Source organism: Silene latifolia, chromosome 11 (assembly GCF_048544455.1).
Source record: "Silene latifolia isolate original U9 population chromosome 11, ASM4854445v1, whole genome shotgun sequence".
Lineage (NCBI taxonomy): Eukaryota > Viridiplantae > Streptophyta > Magnoliopsida > Caryophyllales > Caryophyllaceae > Silene > Silene latifolia.
In genome coordinates, this window is record NC_133536.1 from 20,609,723 (window position 1) to 20,627,378 (window position 17,656).

The window sequence follows — 17,656 nt, forward strand, 5'->3', positions numbered from 1 at the left end:
AGGTGTAAACAATGAAATTAGAAGGATGTGACATACACTATACTCAAAAATTCTCTGATAAAAAAAAATACTCCATTTAATATGAGAATTAGTGTATTACCTTAGTCCATATTCCAATTTCTGTAGTTCAAATAGTTTGGGCAAAACAATTGTTTTTGTCCGATTAACGTGCTTCCCTGAAATGTTACAAACAAATATTTTTATTAATATTATATCACATCACGAAGGCCAAAAAGTACAATAACATTAAGCATTCAAAAGTCACAAAAGGCTACTAAGTTCACAGTGACATAAGAAAGCTTGAAAATAAATCAAGATAATATATTGAAGACAGCCAAACAAATTAAAGTTAATGGAAATTATCAACCCTAGAATTGAGCACATGAAACCGTAAATAATAAGAGTACAAAAACCATACAAAACCATAAATAATAAAACCACAAGTCTAAAATTCATATTCATTTACAAACTAAAAAAAACAATGAAATTAGGAGGATGTGACATACACTATACTCAAAAATTCTCTGATAAAAAAAAAATACTCCATTTAATATGAGAATTAGTGTATTACCTTAGTCCATATTCCAATTTCCGTAGTTCAAATAGTTTGGGCAAAACAATTGTTTTTGTCCGATTAACGTGCTTCCCTGAAATGTTACAAACAAATATTTTTATTACTATTATATCACATCACGAAGGCCAAAAAGTAAAATAACATTAAGCATTCAAAAGTCACAAAAGGCTACTAAGTTCACAGTGACATAAGAAAGGCTGAAAATAAATCAAGATAATATATTGAAGACAGCGAAACAAATTAAAGTTAATGGAAATTATCAACCCTAGAATTGAGCACATAAAACCCTAAATAATAAGAGTTCAAAAACCATACAAAACCATAAATAATAAAAGCACAAGTCTAAAATTCATATTCATATACAAACTAAAAAACTATGTATAAACTTAGTAACGTGGAATTTCATGTATCAAGAGAGATGATGTTTGATCTATTTATATTGAGGGTAATTATATATGAATTGAATTCTCTCTATTCTACTCGTGGTAAAACTCTTCTTAGTTTACAATTAATTAAATGATTAAATAATTAAATATTTGTTCAACTTTAATATTTTTCTATTTAAGTATTTCTAACTATATATTTATTGAACAAAAGAAATAACCAATGAAATCGCTTCAAAAGTTTCTCTTTTAAGTATATATATTGATATTGATTGGAGGCTACAAACTCAATCTCCATCCTCAATCTTCATGATCCTTGTTCAAATTTGTCATCAATTAAGGAGATTCGTTGTCGCTTTCGCTTCATCTTAGTATTTCTCTTCAATTTCACTATATGTAAGTACTAATTTTGTTTTCTAGATCTGATTGGTGCGTTTTCATTATCGTTCTAATCTAATATCTTTTTCATTTTTGTTGATTCGTTGTATGTCCGTCTGCACTTATGTTTTGTTGTTAAATTGCTTGTTTTCTCATTATTTTCCCAATAATATATAGGGTTTTGAGTTTAATATGAGAATTCTAAACGATCTTGTGCATTTTCATGTTGTTTGTAAGCTGTTTCCTAAGTTTTTTCTTATTCAGTTGTGTTATTTTGTATCTTTGATAATTTTTAGGATTTTTGATTTAGATGTGTTACCACCACGAACTTTGTCTGCTGGTGTTAGTTATTGTATTGCTTTAACCGAATTATTGTATTATTCAAACTCAGTTATTGTATTTTGTAGTTATTTCTTGTTTATTGTGTTCATATGTAAATAACAGTTATTGTATTACTTTAACCGAGTTATTGTATTATTCTAATTCAGTTATTGTATTTTGCAGGTAACTCTTTTCTTTTTTTGTAATGATTTTTTTCGGTTGAATGTGTTCAATTTTTCTTCTCCTTCATCTTCTCTATCTTCACAGTTTCTCAATTTTTTTCCGATTGAATGTTTTCAATTTCGCATTTCATCTTCTTCTTCTTTTTTTTGAATTTATGTGTGTAATCTTCAATTTATTCAGTTATCTTCATTATGTTGTTCAATTTATTTTATTTGTGTTGTTAAATGACATTGTGTTTCGTTTTCGAATAATTTTAGGGTTTTGCAATTGTATTTTGCGTTTTTGCACCTGATTTTTGAATTGGACGTTGTTGTTTCTGGTTGTTCAATCAAACTATTATGAATGTAGATAGGTGGCAGAACAATGAGGTTGTTTAGAGTATCTTATATTAACAATGGTGCGTTTTGATGTAGTTGAGTTTTTTTGGTACATTATTATTTCTCTGAAATAACCAGTTATTGTATTGTGTTGTTTCAGTTATTTCAATGCATTAGTTGGATTATTGTATTTCATTTTGCTTAGTTACTTCATTCTGACAAAATATGCTTTTATTTCTCTAAAAGATCCAATTATTTTAGAGTGTTTTTATGGTTATTTCAATACTTATGGGTCGTTATTGTATTTCAGTTGCATAGTAATTTTCAACTCACGCCCTTCTTTGTTTTTATTTCTTTCAGCGAGCTTTCACTTTTTGCTAGTTCAACCCTCATCAGCTAGACATGGTTCTCATTGGGAAGAATGGGGAAAAGACACCATCAAGACAACTTCTTGTTAATGTTTAACTTCAGGGATGAAGTATGAGACAAAGTACACAATAGTTCAATCATGGCCGATTATTGTAAAGTTCAATCACAGTTATTGTAAAGTTCAGTCACGGTTATTGTAATAATTTACGGAAATTATTATACGACGCTGATGTAATTACTCTATTTTTATGTTGTAAAAAAGTGTTGCTTATGTCAAATTCAGATTGCAATTCATCTTCTTTCGCTTTTTATCATCCAACTTCTTATTCATCTTCCTCGCTTTCTTCTTCTAAAGCACGCTCAACAAATCGGGAAGGGCTATATTAACTTCGTTATTGTATTGACCAATCTCAATCATTTCGTTGAAAAAAATCAATTATTCTATTGAAAATAGTCAGTTTTTCAATTAAACAATATGAAATATATAAACAAAAGATAAAAAATTGTCTATATTTAAGTTCCAGCTCAATACAATAACATGATTTATTCATTACAATAACTGAGTTTATACATTAGAATAACTATCAATACCAGAGAATATTATTCTCAGTAAACAACTGGGTTAACTATAAAATAACTATGTTTCTTTATTACAATAATTGAGCTTCTACATAGAAATAACTATACATACCAGAAAATATAATTCTCGGTAAAAAAAGTAATTTTATTACACTAACGTAGATATTCTATCATACAACATCAGCTATTATATTACACGGCGTCAATTATTCCATTGAGCATCAACTATCCTTTTTCAACATCATTCCACCTGCAAATCACCAAAAAAATAATGTAATCTTATCGGATTTTATTGTAATCAACCCTCACTAAATCTCAATCATTTCATTGAAGAAAATCAATTATTCTATTGCAAATAGTCAATTTTTCAATTAAACAAGATGAAAATATATAAACAAAAGATAACAAAACTGGCTATATTTGAGTTTCAACTCAATACAATAACATGAGTTATTCATTAAAATAACTGAGTTTATACATTAGAATAACTATAAATACAAGAGAACATTTTTCTCAGCAAACAACTGAGTTAACTATAAAATAACTATGTTTATTCATTACAATAACTGAGAATCTACATTAAAATAACCATACATATCAGAGAACTTTATTGTCAGCAAAGAAGTTATTTTATTATAGTAACGTAGTTATTCTATCATACAACGTCAGTTATTCTATTACACGACGTTAACTATTCAATTAGCATCAATTATCCCTTTTCAACTTCATTCCACTTGCAAATTACCCAGAAATAATGAAATCTTCTTATAATTTGTTGTAATTAATGACGAATAACATAACTAAAGTAATCAGCATAATGAAAAACGAGATTGTTCATCTGAATTACACATATTTGCACCTGAATTCATCGCCGTTTTGATGAGAAAGAGATTGATCATCAGAATTCATCATTCGATCATCATAATTCATCACTCTCTTGAAAATCACATAAATCTGATTAGAATTGGTATTTAATTTCAATAGCTACGAGAAAATCACTGAAGTAATTCGATTATTAGCTAAGAAATCGTATATAATATTCATACCTTCGTTTGATTTGACGCGTTAGGGTTTTCAGAAATTTGACTATTAATTAAAGAAAATCTGATATTTTCAATTGAAATACTTGAAACTGTGAATGAATTTGTTGTAATCGTATGGAATTCCAAAAAAACTGAGAAAAATTTGATGAAATTGTTGATGATCATGGAAGATTTTGATTGATTTTTCATGTTTTTTTATGAGTAGTTGGTATTTTGGTGAGAAAGGAGAGAGAGAGGGGAAGGAAGAAAGAGAAAGAGAGATGCGTTGTTTTTTTATGGATGGATTTTTTTGTTCAATTGGTTTTGTTAGGTCAATTGTATATATATACACGGGGTAACTCACGAAAAGTGGCAAACTCACCAGATCTTGCTTCATCCTCTTACTCGGTAAAATCTCTTATAAAGAAATCACAAGCTTCATATTTCCCAGATAAGGGACAATTAAATCTCATGGGGTGTTACAATCGTCACTGTATTAACTACCTTGCGGATACCTAAAATATTAAATTGATACTCTCCCTTTTCTTCAAGTATTCTTCCCTTTTTTTTCCTCAAATCTTTCTTTTCATTATTTTCCCTTTCATTGACGATTTGATTCAGGTTGATCAACACCAAGTCAATTTGTGTTAGAATCGCATATGGGTCTGAGCCGCACCCGTTGAGGAGGAGAGAGTGTTCGATTTACAAGTTTAAGGAGGTTTCATCCCAAAATCAATTGGCCATGGGAGGAGTAGCTCCTTGGGTTATAAGCTGGATCACTCTTCTCTATTTCTCCAATGTGGAAAACTTACATGTGATTCTTCACAATTTGGGAACAAGACTCTTTTATTGTTGATGTTGGTGAAGAGTTTTGCTTGCACCAGCTGAGAGTTTCGAAGAAATGCATAGTCAACCATTGTTGCATGCATACATCCATAGTCTTTGCATCTAAGAGTAACAGAAGCATGTTGATTTCACACAGAAGCATCCAATAATGGCTCCTATGTAGGAAGGCAGGCAGTCGGATATATACAAACTTATGTCTCTGCAAATTACAGCCATAGAAAGTTATCTTCGTAAATCGTCATGAATTTCGTACAATGTTTTTCTCCCTTTTATCTGGCTAATCTGAGGTTTCAAGTTGAAAATCTGTTGACGTGAATCACTCATGTGAAAGTAAAACGCTGAGTCATACCATAAGGGAAAAAAATGACAGATACCAATAGGACCCTTACAGCAATATACTCCGTATAATACTCGTGTTTGATTGTAATGACAGATACCAATAGGACCCTTACAGGGAGTTATCTACTCACTAAGCTCTTCATCATCGCTAAGGTCGAGCACAGTAGGATGTATTATGGCCTCGAACTTCATGTTCCCTCCATCAATCTGATTCCTCTTGATCTTGAGAATTGATTTCACTAGAGAGGTATGACACCAATGTGCTTCAATGCCCATTAACTCTCCTATGTATCCGAATTCTTCCGGAATTTTATCAAGCGACCTGCATCTACGCACAACTAATCGCTCTAGCATAGGAAAGTTATCATCTGATGCTTCCCATGCTTTGATATTAAGTTCCTCCATTCTCAAGTATTTTAGATTTTTGAAGGTCCCGGTTGTGTTCCATTGTTCCCCTTCAAAGGCTCTGAACAGTAACTTGAGGATCTCAAGCCGAGGCAGTAAAGCAGCAATCTTTTCTATTTCCAACCAGGGTAACTTAAATCTAGAAAGTGTCAGTTTGTACAGGTTCGAGGGAAAGCTAAGCTTGCCACAAAATGGATTCAAGCTTTGATAGAGCACTCTCAAAGATTCAAGGTAACAAAGGCGATCAAGAATAGACAAGTCAAATGACTTTTCCAATATTATGCATCTTAGCTTTCGAAGTTTTGGCAACCTTACAATTATTTGATCAGAAATGCCCCTTGAAAGAACTGGGGTAGAGAAGCTTTGAAGACTACTTGAAGAGTTGTCATTACTCGGATGCACACAAACTCTTGCACGTTTATCCACCACGAGATCTCTTAATTTGCTCAGACTGAAAATTGTGTGTGGTACCTCAATTGCACTTTCGGTTCCTCTCACAATGAGCGTTTCAAGGTTCAAGAGACGACTAATTGATGATGGGATGCTTTTCATATGACCTCGCATGGACAAGTACCTCAACAATGTCAGTTTTCTTACAATTGCAGAAAAGCCCGCATTGATACGAATTCCTTCCAAGTCCAGCAAAGTAAGTGATTTGAAATTCTCAAACACAGACAAAAACGGATCCCGTGGGAAAAAACACGATGGAGTGCAAATCAAGGAGCGCGGTTTTAGCTGTAGTGATCCCTTACAATTTTCTTCCACTAAATAATCGTTATTTGTGCATAGGCGGGCACGATTTTGACGACTTGCAGGATCGTCCCACCTGGAATGTAAAACAAATAAAGTACATGTATAAGAGAGTAAACACTAGTATTCTTCAATCTTCACTGCTGTGTTTTCGGAGCATTACGGCTCAGTTTAACTTTATTTAGAACAATTGTTTCGATCAAGATTCAACATCCCCCGTTTTAAACCACCCATCATTTTTCTGGTTTTGATATTTTCAGGTTTAGCTCATATTTGAGGACAACCTATAATTCATTGTGAAGAGGCATGAAATTATGTGTACAGTTATGAAAGCAGGGGAATAACTAGCTCATACCTGTTCATTGTGATCAGAAACTTCTCCGCTTTTGCTTTTTGTATGCAAAAATCAAACACCAAATCGTGGATCCTGCAGGTCTGAATTCGATGATTAGAACCTCTTTTTGCAACCATTAGCAAACTTCTGTCCACTAGGTCATGCAAGTACTTCTCTGCAGCGCTTTCCAAGCTTTCCTGCTCATAAGAAGTCTTTACGAATCTTTCTGCAAGCCATAGTCGTATCAGTTTTGACCTAGGGATTCCTGTACCTTTAGAGAATGCTGCGCAATATAGAAAGCATTGTTTCATGCCAACTGATAGATGTATGTAACTTAGTTCTAGCGTACTAGAACCCACATTTAAGAGGTGAACATCCAGGCTCCGTTCAATTTCCTTCCAACTATTTTCCGTCTCATTTTTATTTTTAAGAACTCCAGCAATCGTAACAATTGAAAGTGGCAGTCCTCCACATTTCCCTGCGATTCTTTTCCCGACTTGACATAATCTTTTAGGATAACTCCTCGTCCCAAATACTTTCTTCTGCAATAGATGCCAACTTTTGTCTGCAGTTAAGAGGTTGAGTTTTAGAACATTTCTATCACCACAAACTTTCTCTCCAACGATGCTGTACCTACTTGTTATTAGTATTCTGCTTCCATTGTTGTTAGGTGGAAAACATATCCGAAGAGCCTCCCAGGCATCAACATCCCATACATCATCTAAGACTATGAGATAGTTCCTTTTTTGAAGTAGACACTGCTTCAAGAGTGTAGCTAAATCTTCGTCCTTCATGACATTGATTTCACTGCGAGGTCGCTCACTAATCTGACCTACGATGTTTTGGAGAATCTCTCTCCTTCGAAACTTTTGCCCGACATAACACCAGACATGAGTATTGAAAGACTTGGCACAATCTCTATATAGACTCATGGCTAAGGTTGTCTTGCCTAAACCAGGCATACCAACTATCGATATTTTCTCTAAACTCCGTGACCCTGTGGTAAGTTGTGTCCTCAGTCTATCTTCCTCCTCAAAACTGACTTCATCTTTGGAATGCTCTGTCGCGTGGCCTTTTCCCATTTGGTTTTCAGCATGTATATCTGGATCCTCAACTTCAATCATGGATATGTCCCTGCTGCAAATTTTCGACAAATCTTCTTTTATAAGCTTAACCTCTTCTGAGACATAAAAAACTCGTAATTTGTTATACCATGTAGGAAATTCCTCAAATGTGTCTATCATATTGTCCACTTTGGAACCCAGTTTCATAATCTGAGTCCATAGCTGCTTGACTTCCTCTGGTTTGTCGTGCCTCATTGTATAAGGTTGAAGAAAAGAAAAGCAAGTACTCCGATTTGATCTGAATTATAAGTATCACTTTCGTTGAACTCTGTCAGATGCACTAGCATATCAAAGAACTCTAATTCGGACATGGGCAGCTCCATGCTTGGAAACTTAATATAGTCATCATAAGTGCGTGTGAGCGCTGCAATGAAGCCCTCGACTCCTTCCTTTAGACACCGTATCATCTATGATCAACCGTATGTGTTAGAATGTGACATGAAGTCTTATTGTAAGATATACATAAGACGAGGAGCTTATTTCTTATTTTGTAGCTGTAATTCTGTAAATCTACTAAATGTAAAAAGTAAGACTGTCCCAATTGAAACGGTATAAAAAGAAAAAGGGATTCTATGATTATAAATGGGCAGTACTTTATATGGCTCCAATTTTACTAACTTCGCCTAAATTATGACAGGTCCAATTCTTATCCCTTCTAAAAATTAAACATGCAAAGGACAATTTTAGATATCAATATGTCACAACTATCTCCTTTTTCAAATCCATACGCATAATTTACGAGCGACTAAAAGAATAAACTAAAACATGCAAAGGCAATTTTAGAGTCTGTAATTTCATTCTGAACATAACGAAAGTGTTTTTGCATGTTCAGTTTTGACGCGATTAATTTAACGAAATATACAGTTTCATAGTTCTTCTGTCCCAGTCATTTGTATACCATGATAACCATAACGCTTAGATATTTAATGCCACCTTGGCCTATTCGTGCTACTAAGACGATACCACCATATGGGTGTTTCGTTTGTGGCACACGACACCACCATAGCCAGTTCGTTTAGCGTTCAAGAGACGTCCTTCTTCCTCAAGCAGCACGCACAATAAGGCTATGACCACCACGTCAATAGCACAAGAACACCCCTCCCCCGCTCGTCATTTTTTCCAAAAAAAAAAATCAACCTCGACAAAGCATTTGTTCAACATTAATTTCGCATACTTTATCACTAATCAACCAATTTTGGAGAAATTTAAAATTGAATACACTATTTCATTGTGTCCAGAAAAACCTAATTACCAATTACGATAAATAAACCAAATGAATTGGAAAATCGAAGAAAGGGAGCGAATGATTGCAAAGTGTAAATTCTAATTGTAATAATTAGAGTGAATTAACAATTTTCCTTTAAGATACCACTTTTCTAAAAAAAAAACTCCATTTTATACATATAATTTTTAAATTACTCCCCTAAAATGTGGGCAGGTCAAATTTAATTTTGCATCTCTTTACACCTTCAGGCGACATTTTTCGTCAAAATTCAGATTTTCAGTTTAAAAGTCTAATTTTATGACGAAACTACCCTTATTTATGTTGTTATATACTCCCACTTAAGTCTTCCCTCACCAATTCACCATTATACATCTCCCTCCTTCAATCCATTTCAATCTCCTCTTTCTAACTCCCTCCTATTTTAGATAAGTGTTCCATTGTAGGGATAATACGGAAATTAAGAAAATGAGTTAAATAATAATGTTGTATTGTGGTGGGGTGGGATAATTGGAGAGAGAGGATGTATTGTGGGGGTATTATTGTGAGTGAAAGGATTAAAATAAGTATTGTATTGGGTTGAGGTGGGGTATTGTTGTCGGGTTAAAGTGATTAAAATAAATATAAAATTTTACCAAAAATAGACAATGAAACATTATTGTAAATAGACGGAAATGGACAATGGGACACTTATATAGAATAAAAGGGAGTATTTTTTTTCCCAACTAAGGTAGTGTTTAAACGCATAAATTTTTAAGCTAAACTTAAGATTTTCATCCTCCATTTCCAAACTCACTTTCTCTCTTTCATCACCATTTCCACCAACTACTACTTCATCATCTGTTTGATTCGCTATTGCTGCTACTTCTATTTGTTTCACCTCTGCCATTTCAATTCAATTCCAGAACCCATTAATGTGGGTTATGAACCCAGAAATTAGGGTTTAAAACCCATAAATTATTCTTCAAGCAAGGTTGATTCAATAGAAGTAAATTAGGGTAAAATTTTGGGGAAATTTTTGGGGTTAAAAGTTGAATGTGGTAGAATTAGGAATAGAATTAAAAGTGAAATGAGGGATGTCTAAGTATTGAACAGGGGTAATTTCGTCATATTAAAAGATTTTTCACCTGAAAGTGAAAGTGAAAATGAGTGCAAAATTTGACTTGAGCACATGGAGTAATTTAAAGAAAAAAGTATAAACGGAACTTTTTTTAGAAAAATGATATGTAAAAGCAAGTAATTGTTAATTCACAATTTAATCGTTGTTGTAAATTGTTAATGTGAAGTGAAATAACACAGAAGTGTCGTGGGAGGGAATGCAATGCAATTGAAGGACACTTCAAATTAAAATTAAGTTTGATTAATGTAAGAGGAGTAATTTGGTTCTCTATTCGGACAAAATAATGCTATAAGTATAACTCAACAATATTTTGACCCGTACCCAACTCAGAATCGTATACTCCAAATCTGAAGTCTACTTGACCCGCACTCTAGCCGAACCTGAAATTAGTCAACTCGTAACCTGGTTGCCTGACCTATTATACAGATCTAGCTACAAATAATTCATTAAAGGAAGATACGCGATTTTTTTTTTTTTTCCTGGATCCATCACTAAAAACACGTAGACGATAGTGGTGTTATCTCATTTTTCAAAACAGGAAACACACTGTTTAGTTCAATTTAGTTTCATTCAGCTCTACTCCATATAATTCAATTCAGCTCTATTCACTCTAGCTGGGCTCCATTCAATTTTAGTTCAATTCAGCTCTACTCCACTTAATTCAATTAAACTCGTTTCAACCGCAGCTGAAAAGATTAGCGCCTTAGTATTATTGCCTAATGAAACACCGTCAGGCAAAATGTCGTGTTTCTTTTGAGCGCCGCTTCACTAAATACGTTTTAACAAATCCCCCAAATCCTTTAGGGGGTGTTTGGTTCGCGCGTGGGTATGGGTTTGGAATCAGGAATCATACCCGGGTGGTATGGGTTTGGAACTTGATTCCTCATACCATGTGTTTGTTTCAATTTCGGGTGGAATGAGATCGAACTTCATCAAAGTTAAAAAAATCTAAAATACAACATTGAAAATAATTATTTTTGATACTAAAAAATCATGAAAATGAAGAGTTAATCAAATAAATGTAAAAAAAATTTATTTAACATGTTCCATTTAAGTTTTTTTTCATGTTTTTTGGTTTTATTACTTGATACCTATGGGTATCAATCTCATACCCACCTCTCCCCTTGGGTATGAGAAACCCATACCTCATGGGTTTGAGGTATGGGTATGAAACCACTATTTTTGCCAAACAAACACTTGGTATAGGTTTGGCTCATTCCAAACTCATACCTCATACCTTTATGAGTTGAACCAAACACCCCCTTATTGACTTTTGGTTGGATGAAACTTGAAAGTATGAAACAAGCGTATATAATGCGGCTAACCTGAGAAAGATATGGAACCTTTAGCGGATCAAAAGCTTGGTATCGAACTTGAAGTACCAAATTTCACATGCAGAATAAAGTCCTGCACATTAAAAAGAGAGAGCAAAACGTCTCATTTATTTATTTACCTTTGACATCTCATAATGAATATAAAAGGTAAGCAATGATCGAGAGGAAGGGAGTATTTTAGACGGTGTATTGAAACTCAAAACATAATAAAAGCGAAATACAATTTTAATTTATTTTTGTGCTATAAGCGAAATACAATATGAAATACCTTTTTAAGAGCAGCTAATCTTGAGGAAGGGAGTATTTTAGGAGTAATTTTGAGGATCCAAGAGATGTAAGCTGCTTGTAATAATGGAGCAATTGAAGATCCATTTATTAATTATTAAACTAGTTCTATTGCCCGTGAAATTCACGGATCGTTTTTGATTCGTGGCATTGTTAGTGCCGTGAGTGTTGTTAAACAATTAACACCATAATAACAAATATGTGCGTTAATCCTATTGAATTTACCCTAACCAAGACAACTCAATGATTTTATCTCATTTTTGGTCCTTCATTGTTAGGAATGATAGCGTCCTATGTGCTTATGAACTCTTCTTGTGAGTCACCAAATCGGTTCGCAATAGAAGTAAGAAATAATGAAAATTTACAATCTTATGCGAGCTCCTAAATTTCTCCGCCCACTTGTTTTGTTTACATACATTTCTTTTAATCTAACAAAGTAGTCCTCCACCTACAAGAAAGGCTTTAGATCTGAGATCATACCAATCCCATTTATAGTATTACTCCGTAGTCTCTAAATTTATTTTTGTAAGGGTTACCACAATAGAGTCATTTTCTACTTATGCAATTAATTAATTTTCCACTAACAAATTCCCTGATGAGTTTTCTTTTTTCGAGACTTAAGACGTATATACCCGTCTTAAATAAGAATTTTTGTTGTTCTAATGGCGACCATCGACCAGTGGGGAGTTTCTGATGTTAACCGACTTCAAATTGAGGCAGTACTCCCAAGCGAATCCGTAATCCATCGTTCTCGTTTCCTAGATCCTTATCCATAACTGTAATTTCGGCCTCATTCTTACTATAAAGGTCTTCCCACGGGATCGTGCTTAACAACATAAGACAACGCTTCGAAACACTAGCACATGTACTCCTCTCTTCGTTACCGGGTAAGCACCTAATTAACGACTCATGTAGGCACTCATCTAGGAGAGAATTGGCCCGCTTTCTCAACTCCACAATCTCTTCCCTAGCGACCAAAGGGTCATTGACTCGAGCCCTCTTACAAGCGAGTAAAACATCCACAGGATTGTCACCGAGGGACAAAAAGCTACCAGCTTCCTTAGGATTCGAGTATATCGATCCCCCACGGTAAAGTTCATCTTCTCCTGAAAAATCCAAATAGACCAAGGTTGTACTCATCTATAGTTTAACATAACTCATATATATCACTGGAAATCTAGTGACAGTTAACATATACGGAGTAATATATGGCCCTAAGTTATAAAAATTGTCAGGTAAACTCGGTAAATAAATTGACTTGATTTATCCTTCTTTCAGCAGGAATTCGAAGAATATACACAAAATAACCCAAATTGTTTAACAAAATCACCTTGTAACATGGAAATAATGTTAGTAATCCCTTTAGTTAGTCAATCCATAAAACAAAATCACTCATTTACAATATGGGTGGTACGTACTACAACCAACAAACCATAACAGCTATCATCCAATAAAAAAAGGGCTACTCTAATCGATCATTCAATAACAGAAATTAAGCAAGTTAATTATCAGAATAAAACTATAGCAGCTATCATCATATAGTAACGTATAAACATAACATAGTGTATAAAAAACAACAAAATAAATAACATACCAAACTACCACTGGAAGCAAAGATCGAAGACATGCTGCAAAGTAAAGAAAAATCTCAAAGAGGTAAAAAACTTGAAAACTTGTTGAGTAAAAGCCAACATACCTTTTATTTTGTGTGTTATATGCTAATTGGATTGCTGTTCAATACATATAATGAATTGGTAATGAAGATGTAATAATGGGGTAATTAATTGAGGCATTTAATTATGAACTTCGGTTATTTTTGTGTGGAAGCTCTACGGTGAGCCAGCAAGGAAGACGAATGAGTGTAGAAGTTATGTCTGCCGTTTTTAAGGGACTTAGTGTTACTGTAAGTTGTAAAAGATATGCCGGCAGCAAATGGTAATTTTTTAAATTAATTAACAGGCGATAGGTGGCAGGCATTTTAGGCGTGACACGTGGCATTTTAATGGAGGCTCAAGAAGCCTTTTTATGTTATTATATAGATTATTAAAATACGTTTAAGAGCAGCTATGATTTAACAATAACCACCAGCCTTTTCGAGATTCACGTTACTCGTTGACTTCAGATCCGACGTTATTTACTTGTTCGGTGCCTCGGTGGCACATGATTCAATCGGGTCTACTATAATAATACTACTTCTATGACCTATTTCGAATTTGGATTCAAAAAATCTCATTATAGACGGCATATATCAATCTATAATTAAAGACGGGTCAAATACAATACCACATTCTTAATAGGACAAGCAACAAGTGAGGTGATAGGGGCAAACAATGTCTTAACTTTCAAGCTATTTAACCCGTCTTTAGCTATACACGGATATATCCGTTTATAGCAAGACTAGCTGTTTGGATCATGTCAGATCGGGTTAATTTTTATTTTTATTTAGTACGAGTCATTTTGTCTACATATACCTTTGGGTTAATGTTAAACACTTTATTTAGTACTATTTTAATTTAAAACATTATTTTGAAAAATTATTATGACTTTTGTACATGTCGTTTTGGATAATTTTATGTCACTCCAACTCATTTTGAACCAAGTCAATTACGGGTTGGGTCGTTTCTGGTCGCCTCAAAGTTGGTATTTGGATCTATATAAAGATTTGGGTCAGGTCTCGGTCGGGTCAATTCTGAATTTGGGTCATATTTAGGCAAGTAAGTTCAGCTCATTTTCGAGTCTTGGGTCACGATATTTGAACGGGTCAGTTTTACAAGATTAGGGAAGGCACGGTCTCCGTCAATTCTTTACATGTACTCCGTATTTTTTAAGATGTGTCTATTATCAATTTTCTACATTTTCCCCCTCTACTTAACTACTTATGTATGTACTCTAAATGGTAGTCTACTAATCTCCTCCTTATTATGTACTCGTATATATTTATCCATTTCTAAATTAAGTAAGTGGGATATGGACTTTATGATATTCGTTGAAATTTAGGGTAGGATAGGATACTACGAGTAAGTTTATCATCGTCACCATGTTAACTACCGCGCGGAATTGCGGATACCTAAAATGTTAAATTGATATTTATTATTAATTATTAATTTAAAATAAAAAGAAAATGAGTATTGTTGAATATTTGTGTTCCAGAACTTACAATTTGATATAACATACTCCCTCCTATTCTAGATAACCGTCCCATTGTGAAGATGGCACAAGAATTAAGAAAGTGAGTTTAGACCACACAAAACGGACAATGGGACAGTTATGTGAATAGACGGAAATAGAATTAAATTTGGACCACACAACACTTACCAAAAATGGACAATGGGACATTATTGTGAATAGACGGAAATGGACAATGGGACGGTTAACTGGAATAGGAGGGAGTATTTATTTATATTTGATTTTACATTATTTATGAATCGGAATTTGAACATCGTTGGGGCGTCCCCTCAGAAGCGACGCGCTGCACTTCTTAGACCCGGGTGTAGTGATAAGTATGTGAGGGTTGCTAGGTCGTCGCCCGGAAGCGACGCGCCATCTTTACATCTGGGGGTGGTGTCAAATAGGCAAGGGTGCGCTACATCTTCTAGATCCGGGTGTAGTGAAAAATATGCAAGGGTTGTTAGGTCGTCGCCCAAAAGCGGCGCGCCACCTCGAAGTATGGGTGTGGTGTCAAATAGGTTTGGATCTAGGAAGCATGGTCAAGAGCGGGTAAAGAAATCGGGACATGACTTTATGAAGGGTAGTAGGTTACGTTTTGGTACTTGGAATGTTGGCTCTTTGACAGGGAGATTAGCTGAGGTAGGGGAGGTTATGAAAAGGAGGAGAGTGCATATAATGTGTCTACAAGAGACAAAGTGGTTCGGAGATAAAGCAAGGGTGATAGCGCCTTGGGGTTATAAGCTTTGGTATACGTGTAAAGACAAAAGTCGTAATGGAGTGGGTATTGTCATTGATAAAGATTACATCGATGATGTGGTAGAAGTATCAAGAAAGAGTGATAGGATTATGAGCATTAAGCTTGTAGTTGGGGATGAGGTGGTGAATGTTATAAGTGCTTACGCACCTCAAGTAGGTTTGGATGCTTCTTTTCGACGAGCCTTTTGGGAAGATTTGGAAGAGGTTGTAGAACGAGTCCCTATTGGAGAGAAATTGATCATTGGTGGTGACCTCAATGGGCATGTGGGTACTAGTCGAGTTGGTTTCGAGAACATTCATGGGGGTTTTGGGTTCGGGGAGAGAAATGAAGCAGGAAGTGACATATTAGATTTTGCTTTGGCATATGACTTGGGTGTAATGAACACTTGGTTCGAGAAAAGACATTCTCATCTGGTGACTTATAGAAGCGGAGGAAATGCTAGTTAAATTGACTTCCTTTTGGTAAGGAATGTGTGGAGGAAAGAGTACACCGATTGCAAGGTCGTACCCGGGGAAAGTGCCGCAACACAACATAGACTAGTGGTGCTTGATTTTCGGGGTAGGAGAGACTTGAGGAAGAGAAATATAATCGATGAGGCACGTATCAAGTGGTTGAAGCTACAAGGGGGAAACCAACAAGCGTTTTTGGATAAGGTTGGAAGTAGCGATATTTGGTCGGATTGCGAGGAGAAAGATATTGATGCAACGTGGGATAAATTGGAGTATGTTGTAAAGGATTTGGCGAGGGAAGTGTTAGGGGAATCTAAAGGGAATAGATCATCAAGTAAGGACACATCTTGGTGGAACGATGAGGTGAGACAAGCGATAAAGACTAAACGTGAATGCTATAAGGTTTTGGGGAAATGCATGAGTGATGAGAACTTTGAAAAGTACAAGGAGGCTAGACGAGCCGCTAAAAAGGCCGTACGGGATGCGAGGGAAAAAGTTAACCAAGAAGTGTATGCCAGGTTGGACACGAGAGAAGGAGAGAAGGATATCTATAAACTGGCTCGCATAAGAGACCGAAAGACGAGAGATATTGGGAGAGTTAGGTGTGTGAAAGATATGGACGACAAGGTTCTGGTTCGGGATAACGAAATAAAGGCTAGATGGAGTTCTTACTTTGATACTTTATTCAATGGACATCAGGAACAAGGTTTTGGGGATGTAGAGGTAACACCAAACATGGTTAATCGGGAATTTGTGCGTAGAATACAAAAGAGTGAAGTTAGAAATGCGTTAAGGAAGATGGGGTCAAAGAAAGCAGAGGGACCGGATGGTATACCCATAGAAGTTTGGAGGTGCTTCGAGGAGAAAGGGATCGAATGGGTAACCATACTCTTCAACAAGATTTGGAGGAGCAACAAGATGCCATCAGCTTGGAGGAGAAGCACTCTTATCTCTTTGTACAAGAACAAAGGTGATGTTCAAGAGTGTTCCAATTATCGGGGAATTAAACTTATGAATCATACGATGAAGTTATGGGAGCGGATAATCGAGCAAAGGTTTAGGAGATGTGTAGACATCTCAGATAACCAATTTGGATTTATGCCCGGAAGATCGACTATGGATGCGATTTTTATCATGAGACAGTTGATGGAACACCATCGGGACAAGAAGAAGGACTTGCATATGGTTTTTATTGACTTGGAAAAGGTATATGATAGGGTACCAAGAGAAGTACTTCTGTGGGCTTTGGCGAGAAAAGGTGTGTCTCGAAAATATATTGACCTCATAAAGGACATGTATGAGGGGGCTACTGCAAGTGTTCGCACTAATGTTGGGAGAACGGAAGAATTTCTCATTACTATCGGGGTGCATCAAGGTTCCGCACTTAGTCATTTTCT

General features: G+C 35.1%; 1 protein-coding gene across 1 annotated transcript; it reads right to left on the reverse strand.

Annotated features, from left to right (window-relative positions):
- Window positions 1-5,434: 5,434 nt before the first annotated feature.
- LOC141613066 (putative late blight resistance protein homolog R1B-16) lies at window positions 5,435-8,119 on the reverse strand. The gene is made up of 2 exons (XM_074431802.1): window positions 6,822-8,119; window positions 5,435-6,542 (listed from the first exon to the last, which is right to left on the reverse strand). Exons 1-2 carry the CDS (start codon window positions 8,117-8,119, stop codon window positions 5,435-5,437), a joined length of 2,406 nt encoding a protein of 801 aa, XP_074287903.1.
- Window positions 8,120-17,656: the final 9,537 nt, after the last annotated feature.